Source organism: Dendrobates tinctorius, unplaced genomic scaffold, assembly GCF_039654945.1.
Source record: "Dendrobates tinctorius isolate UK_male_01 unplaced genomic scaffold, ASM3965494v1 ptg000075l, whole genome shotgun sequence".
NCBI lineage: Eukaryota > Metazoa > Chordata > Amphibia > Anura > Dendrobatidae > Dendrobates > Dendrobates tinctorius.
In genome coordinates this window covers 13,516,587-13,534,013 of record NW_027361743.1, presented here as the reverse complement: position 1 = coordinate 13,534,013, position 17,427 = coordinate 13,516,587, and the positions used below count along the sequence as shown (strand labels likewise).

General features: G+C 39.4%; 1 protein-coding gene across 6 annotated transcripts in view; it reads right to left on the bottom strand.

The window, feature by feature from the left end:
• Window positions 1-252: 252 nt before the first annotated feature.
• The window catches only part of LOC141096427 (sarcolipin), a 79,448-nt gene continuing 62,273 nt past the window's right edge, over window positions 253-17,427 (bottom strand). For 2 of the 6 annotated variants that reach the window (XM_073583007.1, XM_073583013.1), the window contains exon 2: window positions 253-858. In XM_073583007.1, the coding sequence (XP_073439108.1) occupies window positions 688-783 (96 nt within the window). In that variant the 5' untranslated portion in view covers window positions 784-858 and the 3' untranslated portion in view covers window positions 253-687. Of the gene's footprint in view, window positions 859-1,175; window positions 1,200-3,260; window positions 3,379-4,267; window positions 4,379-4,502; window positions 4,526-17,427 lie in introns of those variants that run through there. The other 4 variants (XM_073583012.1, XM_073583008.1, XM_073583009.1 and 1 more) reach the window with 4 other exon arrangements.

Sequence of the window (17,427 nt, the reverse complement as noted above, 5' to 3'; positions counted from 1 at the left end):
ACTGAAGATTTAAAGAGACAGTGTTTCTGTTTTCTATCCCCGTATACCGCTGAGTGAGTAGAACTGCCACAACACATTCAAAGATGTTTGGTTGTTTTTTCCTGTCTCCTAGGATATTTTAATTTAATCATAGAAGGCCTTGGGAATGTAATACCAAAAACAGCCTATCACTATGAGTGGCGCTGCTTCTGGAAACAAAAATGAGTTTATGGTCCTTGACAACCTCTTTAAAGGAAATACAGGAAAACACAATTAACGTAATATAATTTGGTGTGAAGATTTTTATTGCACTGAAAAAAACATGGAATCCAAATGTTCAATTTTACTTTAATCCAAACATTCCTGGTTTTTATTTCAAAAGACAAAAGTTTTACATTTTTCTCATCACTTCCTCCGGTAGACTAAACATTTCTCTTGTGTTTAAATCTCGAAACTCGAATATGTGCGCAGATCACAGCCAAGTAATCAATCATAACCAAGTGAATGCTCAGGTTGGGAAGATCAGGGTGAAGAACATTCTGGATACAAGGCCAAGGATAGGTGCTTATGTAGATTTGACATGGACCTAAACTGCAGGTGATGGATCTAAGGGCTTGGTGACAGGACACAGCACACCTTGAAGTTGAACAAAAGTCTCACATTTTTCCGTGGAGACAATATTACTGCTCCATCGTCTTTATGATGTCTTTAGCTCTGGTAAGATTTCACAAGGATCCACATGAGCATGACTGTGATCAGGACGATCATAAAGTTGAGGAACAGCTCTTGAGTTGAACGCTCCATTTTTGAGAAGCTTTGAAGTTTGGTTTGCGGATTTTGGTAACTTTACCCCTGGGATGACCTTCAACTCAGCTTGTCCTACAAAATAAGTAAAGAAAAGTCATGAATGGTTACCATGTAATAAAAAGTAATTACCATATTAACATCTAATTATGCTAAATTGCAATGTAAAAAAAAAAACCATGAGTTTTCACAAAAGGAGTATGAGCGGAGTGAATTAATGAGTTGTACAAGCAGACGAGTAATGTGTTCCTAGGTCCCAAAGCAAAATATGAAACAGTGGTTCCAACTCATGTGGAAGAGGAATGGTTGAGCATCTTTAAGCGCCAAATCACAGGTGCAACTTCCACTATACCGCAATTCAGAAATAATAAGCACAGGGATGATAAACTCACCATGAACTCACAGTATAGAAGGGATAAAAACAGTGACGTCACAGTGCAGGGGTAATAAACATATTAATGTCATAGTGCAGGGCAAGCAAAATAGCTCTGTCACAGAATGAAAGAAGCTATCTTCCAAGTACCACATTGCATGGGGTGGGGGATCTCCCCTAAAAATCAATGTCCGATCCTTTTAGGAAACTTGCAACGTGACCAAAGAAAAACGGCCAGATAGAAAATCTACTGAAAGCCTGTTTTGGGGTATTTGCTGCTCATAAATTTAGGGTTGAGTCTGGTCGGCTGACTACGGTGCCCTAGAGACATTGTGGTGGGAAGTACTGGTTCCCCTTAAAGAGACCTGATGAACATGGAGCGTTAGGCCACGTGCACATGTTGAGTATTTGGTGAGTTTTTAACCTCAGTATCTGTAAGCCAAAACCAGGAGAGGGTGATAAATCCAGAAGTGGTGACGTGTTTCTAATATACTTTTCCTCCGATTGTTCCACTTTTGGTTTTGGGTTACAAATACTCACCAAATACTGAATGTGTGCATGTGGCTTTATAGGCAATGCGTCATGGAAAAAAACTCATGCAAATTAGCCCTTTTCAAGAATGAAAGTATCTCGGAAGACAGGTAGCTGCCATATACATCAATGCGTGACGAGACTGAAAGGCTCCATACTGGGTCAGGTGGTCTCTTTAAATAGTGCCAGATCTTCCACATGTTGCCCAAAAGATGTCATACTCAACTAACCAGACAAACCAGACTCAACTCCTCACTGATGAGGGGCAAACATCCCAGTACAGGGCTGTCAGTAGATGAGTTTCTGATTTAGCATTTATCAGCGGTCATGTTGCAGGGCTTGGAAGGCTATGTGCACATGTTTGGTAATTGCAGCAGATTTTTCTGTTTCAAATAAGCAGAGTTGGCAGGAAAAATGCTGCATAAAATACGGTACACGCATTTTGCCATGTTTTACATGCGTTTTTGATGCGTTTTTACATGTGCTCTTTCCCATTTATTTGAATGGGCGAAAAACGCTGCAAAAATGCTGAAAGAACTGACATGCTACAGATTTGAAAAAAAAAAAACTATTTGAAGGTCCAAATCTACAAGTAAAAAATAAGCAGCGTGTGCATGACATTACAGAAATCTCATTCACTTTGCTGGTACTGTAGTGCACTGCATTTTTATCACTAAAACAAATATGACAAAAAAAGCAATGTGTGAACAAGCACTTAAAAGCTTGGCTTTATGTGACTTCGTCCTCTCCTAAAGGGTACTTAGGGTCTTTTGAATTGCATTTCTGATTTATTGGCCACAAGTGTCACAACCATTTTTCTATACCAATTAAATTACCTTCCAAAATCTCTACAGGAGATGTGCGTATCCACTATAGCCTAAGTTCACTGCTTGAGAAAGGTCCGCGCCCTTTTTGGACCGAAACGTCACACTGTACGGGCACATAGCCGGATGGGCTAATAAACATCAAATTGAATCCTCCAAGGTGTGCTGCTTTCATTTCTGATGTATATTAAATTCACACTAGGCATTTTTGCAGCGTTTTTTTTTCTGCAACAAAACCTGATCTATTGGCAGTATAGAAGCTGCAGAAAAAAAAGCATGTTTTCCTTTTTGTTTCTTACGTTTTTGATGCTTTTTTTGGCGACGGTTTTGGCATGCTAGATTTGTCTCTCGAGCGTGCTGACAAAGTTTAATGTCGAAAAAAAAAGTCCTATTCTATAGAATCAGGTTTCGGCACAAAAAAATGCAGCAAAATCTGATACCTGCGATTTTGGGGTGTCTTTTCAGCGTTTTTTTCATCACCCATTCATTTCAGTGGGTGAAAAAAATGCTGAAAGAAGTGACATGCTCCATTGTGCATAAAACCACGCAAAACACAAAATGCTGAATCTCCCCCCCCCCCCCCAAAAAAAAAAGCCGTCTGCATGAGATTTTGGAAATGTCATAGACTTTGCTGGTACTGTAAAACACAGCTGAAAATTAGCATAAAAAAGCTTAGAAAAACCACTGCAAAAACACCTAGTGTGAACTTAGTCATAGACTCCAGTGACAAGCATGGGCTCCAAAGTCACCTCTGAATGGGGTTGTCTTCTCCTTGAGTTTGGAGTTCAGTATTGAATCTAAACATTCCCACCAGACATATTTATCTAATACTATGGTTGGACCTCTTTGATGCTAACCCACAAGTGCATTGATGTCTGGCTTAAAAATGAGTTGACCTTCACTTAAATTGGACTAATGACCATGTCTCATCACACATGAACATGTCTACTACTTGCCGTTTTATGTTCTCCGCTCATGAAAACCCGGGAACCCTCATTAAGATGGTGAGGGTGATGGGACACTTCAGTCCTTCACTCAGCCCCGGAGCTGAAGAATTTCTCTTCTGACACAGTGCGGACAGTGTATCTTTTGATATGTAGCAGCTGCACATCCTCATGATGACCATGAAAAAATTCCATGGAGATCTGGTAACTTAGCATCAAGTGTCTAATCAGACAGATCAGTACTAATGCTTAGGAGCCGGGCTGAGGACTGAACCTTTTCATAACCTTTGACAACAATGTAAAAATTGTGCTACCACCGATATATGGAGTCTTTTGAACATCAGCAGAGACTTGTTACTTCGTAAATCATTTCTGGTCATGGTAGCTAAGCAAGACATTACTATGGGTGGTCTTACACACAGAATTTTCTGGGGAAAAAATCCACTTCAGTTTTTGATGCTGATTGTAGAGTCAAAGCCAGAAGTGAATTCAGAAGAACTGGTAAATTTACAGAGGACTTGGCATGTGCCATAAATATGTATTTTTCTTTTGTTTCTGAGTCTCTCTGTGCCTGAAATATGGCCGCCTTTTTAAATTCTTGTGCATGCCCTCATCATCTCCCGCCTTGACTACTGCAACAACCTTTTCTGTGGCCTCCCTACTAACACCCTTGCACCTCTCCAGTCCATCCTTAACTCTGCTGCCCGAATAATTCATCTCTCTCCTCACTACTCCTCAGCTTCTCCCCTCTGCAAATCTTTTCACTGGCTTCCATTCCCTCAGTGTATCCAGTTCAAATTAATAATACTGACCTACAAAGCCATCCATAACCTGTCTCCTCCATAGGTCTCTGACCTAATCTCCCGATATCTTCCCTCACGTAATCTCCGGTCCTCCCAAGACCTCCTCTCCTCCACACTTATTCACTCCTCAACCAACCGCCTCCAAGACTTCTCCCCAATATCCCCCATCCTCTGGAATTCTTTGCCCCAATACGTCCGACTATCAACCACATTCAGATCCTTCAGACGGAACCTGAAAACCCACCTTGTCAGGAAAGCTTACAGCCTGCAATGATCCCTGCTGCTTCCTCGCCACTTCCGGAGCTACCACCTCAACCAATGCCAGAGCTGCTGCAAACCCCCAACCTACTGTCTCCTTTCCCACCATCCTGTAGCACGTAAGCCCGAAAGGGCAGGGTCATCGCCCATCTGTACCAGTCTGTGATTGTTAGTTTGTTTACTATAAGTGATATCTGTAATTTGTGTGTAACCCGTTCTCATGTACAGCACCATGGAACCAATGGTGCTATATAAATAAATAATAATAATCTAGTCTTTTTTCTTTTACCAAAGGGATGTGGCCCCACAATTTTTTTCTGTGGGCACATTTTTGAGGACTACACCTAGTTGACTAAAAAGATTAGCTTTACATAAGGAGAAGAGGAGGCCATATCTCAGGAACGGAGAATTTTAGGAACCAAAAAATGCCAGATTCCGGAGAAGTTAAAAACAATAATTCAGATTTGTGGCAAGTGAGAGGTGTTTAACCCTGTCTCTATCGTCAATATTTTATTTTTGTATTTTCGTTTTTTCCTTATCTCCTTTCAAAAGCTATCATTTTTTTTTATTATTTTTCAGTCCACAAAACCAAATGAGTGCTTGTTTTTCGTGATTTTGAATGACATCATTTATTTTACCATTCAGTGTTTTGAAAAGTGTGAAAAAAAATTACAAATGTAATCTGCAATTGTTTTTTTTTCTACAATGTTCTTAAACTGTTCATTGTGTAGTAAAAATTACCTGGCAGTATGATTCTCCAGGTCAGATCGATTAAAGGGATACAACACTTGTATAGATTTTTTTACTGTTGTTTTGTTTTATTTAAGTGATGGAAAAAAAAAATCTGAAATTTGTAAAAAAAAAAAATAATAATTTTCTGGAGGAAAAGAGAGGTAATTGAAACTATACATTTTGAACTTGCTTTATTTCCTTTTAAAAATATTTTTTACCTAATTTTGAAGTCCCCATGGGGATCTTACCCTTGTGTTCATCTGATCTTTTATGCTATATGATACAATGCCACAATATTGAGAAACTGGGTCTGAGCAGAAAAAGTAAATTAATGTGCATGCAAAATGTAATTGCATATGAACACATGACCTTTACACAAGAGAAAACCAAAAGCAAAACACAAAACAAATATCCTGGAATAAAAAAGTAAAGGTCTGTGTAAAGGTCATGTGTTCATATGCAATTACATTTTGCATGCACATTAATTTACTTTTTCTGCTCAGACCCAGTTTCTCATTTGTTTCATTGTGCATTCTGTGCATATAAGGGTGTGACCGCCCTGTTTCTGAGTTGGAAAATCCATCCTGTCTGACCTATACTATTACTGGTGGTTCAGTCCCTCTGTCCTTGTTCACATTTACGTCACTTGACAAGTGGAAAGGTTTTAAATACAAGAGTTAGGACTGTCCCACAAGGGTTGCCGTGACGTGGCGGGATGGCTTCTACATTATTTTGATCAAAATTATGTTAACTAAATACCCTTATTATTACTATTATTACTACCTTCATGCAATTTTTGCAATATATTTTTTTACTTTTTTATTCCAGGATATTTGTTTTGTGTTTTGCTTTTGGTTTTCTCTGTGTAAAGGTCATGTGTTCATATGCAATTACATTTTGCATGCACATTAATTTACTTTTTCTGCTCAGACCCAGTTTCTCATTTGTTTCATTGTGCATTCTGTGCATATAAGGGTGTGACCGCCCTGTTTCTGAGTTGGAAAATCTATCCTGTCTGACCTATACTATTACTGGTGGTTCAGTCCCTCTGTCCTTGTTCACATTTACGTCACTTGACAAGTGGAAAGGTTTTAAATACAAGAGTTAGGACTGTCCCACAAGGGTTGCCGTGACGTGGCGGGATGGCATCTACATTATTTTGATCAAAATTATGTTAACTAAATACCCTTATTATTACTATTATTACTACCTTCATGCAATTTTTGCAATATATTTTTTTACTTTTTTATTCCAGGATATTTGTTTTGTGTTTTGCTTTTGGTTTTCTCTGTGTAAAGGTCATGTGTTCATATGCAATTACATTTTGCATGCACATTAATTTACTTTTTCTGCTCAGACCCAGTTTCTCATTTGTTTCATTGTGCATTCTGTGCATATAAGGGTGTGACCGCCCTGTTTCTGAGTTGGAAAATCCATCCTGTCTGACCTATACTATTACTGGTGGTTCAGTCCCTCTGTCCTTGTTCACATTTACGTCACTTGACAAGTGGAAAGGTTTTAAATACAAGAGTTAGGACTGTCCCACAAGGGTTGCCGTGACGTGGCGGGATGGCTTCTACATTATTTTGATCAAAATTATGTTAACTAAATACCCTTATTATTACTATTATTACTACCTTCATGCAATTTTTGCAATATATTTTTTTACTTTTTTATTCCAGGATATTTGTTTTGTGTTTTGCTTTTGGTTTTCTCAATGCCACAATATTGCAGTATTATATAGTAAAAATCACGGTCTCTTATGAAGACAGCCACAGGATGGATGGCAGGCACAGGGGCCTTCAGCAGTTCCTCAGGTGCCATGGCACCCCTCATGTGCCAGGAAAGATGCAAGATCAGTTCCTGAGCGAGCATCAAAGACAGAGACCAGTATGTAGGAATGAGTTAAAAACTTACACTTCTTTCCTGCTGGGAAAAGTTCTTTAGCTCAAAAACTGTATTAAAAACTGCAGAGAATTTTTTCCAAAATCTGATGTTTGAGAAACCAACTCCTTGGCCTACACAGAATAAAGGACATGCATGTCATTTCTAAGCATGAACATAAGCAGCTGTCTGACATTTATAACACAGCCAAATGGGAATTTGTTGTTTTATGGCATATTTAAACTCATAAGTTATATAGCAACTAGTGATGAGTGAACGTGCTTGGATAAGGTGTCATCTGAGTGTAGGTAACAGCAGGTTCGCAGGATGCAGTGACGAGACGCGAGACTGGTTGAATTTTGAAAAGCAAACTTTTTATAATTTAAAGCCGCTAGGGCTATACTAAGCAACCAAAAAAAGGGGTAACAACAGTTGTCCTCACAGGGACTCAGTACAACCAAGCACTATTTGAAAAGAATGCGACTAACCCGGCTGAGGCCGGTTACTATGGGGCCACGGTATGGCCGTCTACAGGTCCTTATACTCTATAATGTCACTTATCCGTTCTGACGTCCCTCGGCGCCTCTGTGGAAGCTGTGTTGTTGATGAAGCTGCTTTGGCGTCTTCGATAAGGCTGTTCTGGCATCTTTGATGAGGCTGCTGTGGCGTCTTTGATGAAGCTGCCTTGGCGTAGCAGCCGCTGCACCCAGCTGCTGAAGATTTGGAGTAGTCTTCGGGCACCCCAGCACCCAGGAGGATTTGGGGCACAACAGGCCCTGATGGAGTCCTGAGATGGAGTCCCTGTTGTAACAGCGGGGTAGCACTTTTTAGCGAGTTCAATGGGACTCCTGTCCCCAAGCAGGGTTGTGTCACAGTGCTCAAGAGTGGCGGTTTACTGGCCGCACGCACAGCCTGAGGCTGTGTTCACAGTGTCTCTGTTGAAGAGGAACAGGCTCTTCACCAGCAAGCTAGACAAATACAAGAAATTAAAACTAATAAACTTTATTTTAATTTGATTAAAAAAGGGACTTAGTCCATTTTAAAAATGCACATGTACAAAAACACAAACACAAACAAAAAACCGCTATATACGGCAAAAACCAAACTTCAAAAAACTTTCCGGTTTACTCTTAGTATCGTAGTCCAAGTAATACACAGGCACTCCTTCAGAGTATCCGCTTAGTATAAATTTGTTTGGAACAAGCACTCTCTTATAGTGCCATAAATTGTCTACATTAAATCCATTGCTTTTAAATCGATGTGTTACTTCTGTGTTATATCCATCATTCACACTCACAATGATTTTTGACAATTTTTTTACAGCAACAGCCTATACTATATACAATGGCATGGCACACAGTCTGAGATTCTTCAACTCGGTGTGAACCTATACATTGCTCTACTTGTGCAGTTCACCACCTCTACAGACTTCTTTTAGAAAAAAATCTCATATATCATGGAGAGATCTCACCCAAATATTACTCAGTAACTGGTTCCTCCATGTGACGCTCCCTTCTCCCTACGCGTTTCACCGTCCAGATCATCAGGGGAGTCTCTGGGTCAAACTTAATGCCTTCATGGAAAAAGTGCCATCACAGGGCTGTTCATTTGCTTGCTTTTTATAACATGCACTCATTAGTATGTTCCCGCCTCCTACAGGTAGGCCGGGTGTATGCCCGTGACCACTTCCTGTTGATGCGTTACCATAGTGATAGACCTATTAGTCATATGTTTCCAATACCACCTTCTGACTCATTCAAATTAAACCCTTATCACAGATGTACTTAGACATATTACTAATCGATGATTGTGCAGGCATCAACCTTCTCATAGGATATACATTCATGCGCGCTCTTTATACTTCGTTCAGCTTATCCGGTTGCCTGGTAACGCGCTGACGTCACTCCTCTCTCCTTCCTTTCTGGCGTGGACGTACCGCGCCTGCGCGCTCTACCATGTCAGGTCCAGCCCTCTTTCCTATGTCAGAGCGCCTATTTCCTCCCATCACTGAGTCACCATCCAGGGGCACACCGCGCCTGCGCACTCCATATGCAGCCGCTTCTTACAAGCTCCATCTTCTGAATGCATATAATCCCCTCACAGGGTTATCACACGGGAGCATTTGTATATCTATCTACCCTTCACATGCGCTTCATCTAACGCTTTCTTTACATCTATCACCTTATGTCAATTTTCATATAAGTATAATCAGCGTTATTTAGCAAAGCGACAGTATATGAAAACTTTAATATTTCTTTATAAAACGTCAATAACGATCTATAACCGCATATAATTATAATTAACATATAGAGTGCGCAGGCGCGCATGAATGTATATCCTATGAGAAGGTTGATGCCTGCGCAATCATCGATTAGTAATATGTCTAAGTACATCTGTGATAAGGGTTTAATTTGAATGAGTCAGAAGGTGGTATTGGAAACATATGACTAATAGGTCTATCACTATGGTAACGCATCAACAGGAAGTGGTCACGGGCATACACCCGGCCTACCTGTAGGAGGCAGGAACATACTAATGAGTGCATGTTATAAAAAGCAAGCAAATGAACAGCCCTGTGATGGCACTTTTTCCATGAAGGCATTAAGTTTGACCCAGAGACTCCCCTGATGATCTGGACGGTGAAACGCGTAGGGAGAAGGGAGCGTCACATGGAGGAACCCGTTACTGAGTAATATTTGGGTGAGATCTCTCCATGATATACAAGATTTTTTTCTAAAAGAAGTCTGTAGAGGTGGTGAACTGCACAAGTAGAGCAATGTATAGGTTCACACCGAGTTGAAGAATCTCAGACTGTGTGCCATGCCATTGTATATAGTATAGGCTGTTGCTGTAAAAAAATTGTCAAAAATCATTGTGAGTGTGAATGATGGATATAACACAGAAGTAACACATCGATTTAAAAGCAATGGATTTAATGTAGACAATTTATGGCACTATAAGAGAGTGCTTGTTCCAAACAAATTTATACTAAGCGGATACTCTGAAGGAGTGCCTGTGTATTACTTGGACTACGATACTAAGAGTAAACCGGAAAGTTTTTTGAAGTTTGGTTTTTGCCGTATATAGCGGTTTTTTGTTTGTGTTTTTGTACATGTGCATTTTTAAAATGGACTAAGTCCCTTTTTTAATCAAATTAAAATAAAGTTTATTAGTTTTAATTTCTAGTATTTGTCTAGCTTGCTGGTGAAGATATTATTTCTAGCTAGTAGATCACTTGCTGAAAACCGTATAAGTATAGGTTATGGCAGGTTTCTTGACTACAGGTATTGATACAAACCTATGGATTACAGAGGCCAAAGACCTTTTCTCTGATAAAGTGTTTACACAAAAAAGATATACCCCGACATATAGTGCGGCTTTCAAAGAACTGGATAAAATCTATAGGGATCAGATAGCCTCATGGTGGGAGGTTCAGAGTCTTGAGAACTATATACGATCAGGTATTGTACCTCGCCATCTGAGGATTACCCTCACCCCAGGCTTCAGATATAGGAGTGCATCATTACTCACCAAGTGGGAAAAAGAGGCAACGGAGAGTTCGATCAGATTTATGAGACTCCTCTTAGAGGAAGAAAAAAGCAATCTTAATAAACTTACAGAATCTCTGAGAGAGCAGATTGAGATTACGAAAAAATATTCGAGTGAGTCTGATTTCTCTGTAAAAGAGGTCAATTTGCAAAACACTCTGGAAAAATTTCAGTACCATTTGAAAGAGAAGAAACACAAGTTATATAATAGAGATCTCCAAGAGTTTAGAGATAATAAAGCCTACTCAGTACAAGTAGTCAGGAATAATAGACCAATAGAAACTGATATATCCTCATCAGAGGCAGAATTTTCTGACACTGAGAGTAGATCAAGACATTTTAGAGGTAGAGGAAGAGGAGTACAAAGGGGTGAGTTTAATAGAGGCTCCCATAAGAGGTCAACGAAGATAGGTCTAAAAAATCTAAGTTATCCATTAAGAAACCGTTTAAATCCACACAGCGGACCAGAGGGCCAGAGGTGATTAATTTATCACAACGCCCCCTGACTGAAACTGAGATGTGTGTGCTTAGTAAAGGCCTTTCTTTTGTACCAACGTCAGACATAGACATCTTTGAAACAGTGAAAGATCTACACCTGTTTGCCCGTAAATTAAAATGGAAAAAGCATTTTTTTAAACAAGATCAGAGGTTTTCCCAAGAACTGGGTATCTCCGAAGATTTACTACAGGATGTACGGTTCCTGTTTCACCTGGGGGATGATAATCCTAATCTTAGAGGTGAGGGCCCATTTACAGACCTAAAGAAAAAAAGTACGGTTATGCCCCCCCCACAGGTGATGTCAACTCAATTGATATCTTTGTTAATCTTGTTACTAATGATTTGATGAAATCAGGAGATCTCTTGAACTCAAGATTCTATAACTTAGGGAAAGAGGAGATGGAAAGTCTAAAGAGACTTGAGAATGACAGGAGTGTCATTATAAAAAGCTCCGACAAAGGAGGGAATATTGTTGTTATGGATACGTCTAGCTACAAGAACATGTGCCTCTCTATATTGGAGGACAGGCTGAGATCTGAGATATTATCATCTAACCCCATAGTGAGTATATGTGATTCTCTTAGGATGTTAGTTAATGAAGGTTTTGATTCAGAAGTCATTGATAAAAAAGAAAAAGACTTCCTGATTCCCTCACATCCTACTATGGCGACTTTTTACTGCCTCCCAAAAATCCACAAAGGTCTTACCCCTTTAAAGGGTCGACCCATAGTGGCAGGTATTAATAGTGTGACTCAGAATTTAGGAATGTATCTTGACCAGATATTAAGACCCTTTGTGATGAACTTGAGTTCATATATTAGAGATACAGGTGATCTTCTATGTAGATTGGATGGTATATGCCTTGAGGAAGACATGATTTTTGGGAGCATAGATGTGGAGGCTCTGTACTCCTCGATACCCCACAAAAAAGGCCTGATGGCCGTGGAATACTATCTTAAGTCTCAAGGACGCTTCTTTATGAAACATAATGAGTTCGTTTTAAAAGCTTTGAAATTCTGCCTTACAAATAATGTCTTTCTCTTTGGGAATAAGTTCTTCCACCAGCTCAGGTGCACTGCAATGGGCTGCCCATGCGTGCCCACTTATGCAAATTTGCTCCTGGGCTGGTGGGAGGAAAAAATTGTGTTTAACGATATGAATTCTCGACGCGATAGCGTAGCCTTATGGCTACGCTATATTGATGATATTTTTGTGATTTGGAGGAGTACAGAATCTGAATTTGTCTCTTTTGTGAATGACCTTAATTGTAATGATTTAGGCCTTAGATTCACATATGAAGTACATAGATCAGAAATGAGATTTTTGGATGTGTGTGTCAAAAAGGGAATTGATGGAATCCTAGAAACGAGCAATTATAGGAAACCAACAGCTACTAACTCACTCCTAAGATGGGAGAGCAATCATCCTCTTCCACAAAAAAGAGGGATACCAAAAGGACAATATTTGAGGTTACGTCGTAACTGCTCAAACCCTCAGATATTTAAAGAACAAGCCGATGATATGAGGGAGAGATTCCGGGAGAGAGGATACCCAGATCATGTTTTGAAGGCCGCTTATGGGGAATCATTAAAGAAAGATCTAAAAGAACTATTAAGGAAAAAAGAGAAAAAAGAAGACAAAGAGGTCACACGGTTTATTACTAAGTTCTCGAATGGGTCAGAAAAATTCAAAGAAATTTTAGAACGACACTGGCCAGTCCTTAAAATGGATACAGACATTGAGAAAACGTTAGGCTCCAAACCACAAGTGACATATAAAGATGTTGAACAATACAGGGCCCAGGACAGAGCCCTGTGGTACCCCACTTGAGACATTCTTCCAACTGGATGTGCAGCCATTTACGACCACTCTTTGGGTCCGATCACTAAGCCAGTTATGAATCCACCTAACAGTTGCCTTGTCCATTCCATACTTAGTCATTTTTTCAATAAGGATTGTATGAGAGACTTTGTCAAATGCTTTGCTGAAGTCAAGATATACTATATCTACAGCATTTCCTTGATCCACCCAATCAGTAATACCGTCATAGAAGGAAATTAAATTAGTCTGACATGACTTATTAGTTACAAACCCATGCTGACTCTGTTTAATCACTTCATTCTTATCCAGGTATTGACATACATGTTGTTTAATAATTTGTTCAAAGATCTTTCCTGGTATAGAAGTCAGACTCACCGGCCTATAGTTGCCTGGGTCCACCTTCTTCCCCTTTTTGAAGATAGGAACAACATTTGCTCTTCTCCAGTCTTCTGGCACATCTCCTGTTCTCCAAGAATTTTCAAAGATTATGGAGAGGGGTTCAAAAATTTCTTCTGCTATCTCCTTCAGTACTCTGGGGTGTTATTCATCTGGACCTGGAGACTTGAATTCATTTAGGTTAGCTAAGTGTTTCCTCACTATCTTTCTGTTTATAGATATCCTGGATTCTTCTATTCCCTTAATAGGACAGTGAATAACAGTTGATGTTACATTTCCTTTCTGAGAGAAAACAGATGCAAAATAGGAATTTAAAAGTTCAGCCTTCTCAACATCCTGTCTTACCATTTCATCATTTTCATCCTGTAAAAATCCTATAGCATCTTTGACTTTTCTTTTACTTTTGACATATCCCCAAAATCCTTTATTATTGCTTTTGACATCTCTTGCAAGCCTCAATTCATTTTCAGCTTTAGCTAATCTGATTTGTGCCCTGCAGGTTCTGCAGACAGCATTATATTCTTCTTTAGTTCAGGAAGAGGATACGTGAACACGTTGGTGATGTGGTGAATCGAAGAGATACAGCCATAGCAAACCACATCAATAGGATACATCAAGGTGATTATAGTAAAATTCAATTTATTGGGATTGAGAAAGTTCCTTATCCCCATAGAGGAGGAGATTGGGATAGAGTGATCCTCCAGAAAGAATGTAAATGGATTTTCTGGTTGAGGACACTCCAACCAACAGGCCTGAACGACCAACTATCCTTTGCGGCTGGCCAGTGTCGTTCTAAAATTTCTTTGAATTTTTCTGACCCATTCGAGAACTTAGTAATAAACTGTGTGACCTCTTTGTCTTCTTTTTTCTCTTTTTTCCTTAATAGTTCTTTTCGATCTTTCTTTAATGATTCCCCATAAGCGGCCTTCAAAACATGATCTGGGTATCCTCTCTCCCGGAATCTCTCCCTCATATCATCGGCTTGTTCTTTAAATATCTGAGGGTTTGAGCAGTTACGACGTAACCTCAAATATTGTCCTTTTGGTATCCCTCTTTTTTGTGGAAGAGGATGATTGCTCTCCCATCTTAGGAGTGAGTTAGTAGCTGTTGGTTTCCTATAATTGCTCGTTTCTAGGATTCCATCAATTCCCTTTTTGACACACACATCCAAAAATCTCATTTCTGATCTATGTACTTCATATGTGAATCTAAGGCCTAAATCATTACAATTAAGGTCATTCACAAAAGAGACAAATTCAGATTCTGTACTCCTCCAAATCACAAAAATATCATCAATATAGCGTAGCCATAAGGCTACGCTATCGCGTCGAGAATTCATATCGTTAAACACAATTTTTTCCTCCCACCAGCCCAGGAGCAAATTTGCATAAGTGGGCGCGCATGGGCAGCCCATTGCAGTGCCCCTGAGCTGGTGGAAGTACTTATTCCCAAAGAGAAAGACATTATTTCTAAGGCAGAATTTCAAAGCTTTTAAAACGAACTCATTATGTTTCATAAAGAAGCGTCCTTGAGACTTAAGATAGTATTCCACGGCCATCAGGCCTTTTTTGTGGGGTATCGAGGAGTACAGAGCCTCCACATCTATGCTCCCAAAAATCATGTCTTCCTCAAGGCATATACCATCCAATCTACATAGAAGATCACCTGTATCTCTAATATATGAGCTCAAGTTCATCACAAAGGGTCTTAATATCTGGTCAAGATACATTCCTAAATTCTGAGTCACACTATTAATACCTGCCACTATGGGTCGACCCTTTAAAGGGGTAAGACCTTTGTGGATTTTTGGGAGGCAGTAAAAAGTCGCCATAGTAGGATGTGAGGGAATCAGGAAGTCTTTTTCTTTTTTATCAATGACTTCTGAATCAAAACCTTCATTAACTAACATCCTAAGAGAATCACATATACTCACTATGGGGTTAGATGATAATATCTCAGATCTCAGCCTGTCCTCCAATATAGAGAGGCACATGTTCTTGTAGCTAGACGTATCCATAACAACAATATTCCCTCCTTTGTCGGAGCTTTTTATAATGACACTCCTGTCATTCTCAAGTCTCTTTAGACTTTCCATCTCCTCTTTCCCTAAGTTATAGAATCTTGAGTTCAAGAGATCTCCTGATTTCATCAAATCATTAGTAACAAGATTAACAAAGATATCAATTGAGTTGACATCACCTGTGGGGGGGGCATAACCGTACTTTTTTTCTTTAGGTCTGTAAATGGGCCCTCACCTCTAAGATTAGGATTATCATCCCCCAGGTGAAACAGGAATCGTACATCCTGTAGTAAATCTTCGGAGATACCCAGTTCTTGGGAAAACCTCTGATCTTGTTTAAAAAAATGCTTTTTCCATTTTAATTTACGGGCAAACAGGTGTAGATCTTTCACTGTTTCAAAGATGTCTATGTCTGACGTTGGTACAAAAGAAAGGCCTTTACTAAGCACACACATCTCAGTTTCAGTCAGGGGGCGTTGTGATAAATTAATCACCTCTGGCCCTCTGGTCCGCTGTGTGGATTTAAACGGTTTCTTAATGGATAACTTAGATTTTTTAGACCTATCTTCGTTGACCTCTTATGGGAGCCTCTATTAAACTCACCCCTTTGTACTCCTCTTCCTCTACCTCTAAAATGTCTTGATCTACTCTCAGTGTCAGAAAATTCTGCCTCTGATGAGGATATATCAGTTTCTATTGGTCTATTATTCCTGACTACTTGTACTGAGTAGGCTTTATTATCTCTAAACTCTTGGAGATCTCTATTATATAACTTGTGTTTCTTCTCTTTCAAATGGTACTGAAATTTTTCCAGAGTGTTTTGCAAATTGACCTCTTTTACAGAGAAATCAGACTCACTCGAATATTTTTTCGTAATCTCAATCTGCTCTCTCAGAGATTCTGTAAGTTTATTAAGATTGCTTTTTTCTTCCTCTAAGAGGAGTCTCATAAATCTGATCGAACTCTCCGTTGCCTCTTTTTCCCACTTGGTGAGTAATGATGCACTCCTATATCTGAAGCCTGGGGTGAGGGTAATCCTCAGATGGCGAGGTACAATACCTGATCGTATATAGTTCTCAAGACTCTGAACCTCCCACCATGAGGCTATCTGATCCCTATAGATTTTATCCAGTTCTTTGAAAGCCGCACTATATGTCGGGGTATATCTTTTTTGTGTAAACACTTTATCAGAGAAAAGGTCTTTGGCCTCTGTAATCCATAGGTTTGTATCAATACCTGTAGTCAAGAAACCTGCCATAACCTATACTTATACGGTTTTCAGCAAGTGATCTACTAGCTAGAAATAATATCTTCACCAGCAAGCTAGACAAATACTAGAAATTAAAACTAATAAACTTTATTTTAATTTGATTAAAAAAGGGACTTAGTCCATTTTAAAAATGCACATGTACAAAAACACAAACAAAAAACCGCTATATACGGCAAAAACCAAACTTCAAAAAACTTTCCGGTTTACTCTTAGTATCGTAGTCCAAGTAATACACAGGCACTCCTTCAGAGTATCCGCTTAGTATAAATTTGTTTGGAACAAGCACTCTCTTATAGTGCCATAAATTGTCTACATTAAATCCATTGCTTTTAAATCGATGTGTTACTTCTGTGTTATATCCATCATTCACACTCACAATGATTTTTGACAATTTTTTTACAGCAACAGCCTATACTATATACAATGGCATGGCACACAGTCTGAGATTCTTCAACTCGGTGTGAACCTATACATTGCTCTACTTGTGCAGTTCACCACCTCTACAGACTTCTTTTAGAAAAAAATCTTGTATATCATGGAGAGATCTCACCCAAATATTACTCAGTAACGGGTTCCTCCATGTGACGCTCCCTTCTCCCTACGCGTTTCACCGTCCAGATCATCAGGGGAGTCTCTGGGTCAAACTTAATGCCTTCATGGAAAAAGTGCCATCACAGGGCTGTTCATTTGCTTGCTTTTAATAACATGCACTCATTAGTATGTTCCTGCCTCCTACAGGTAG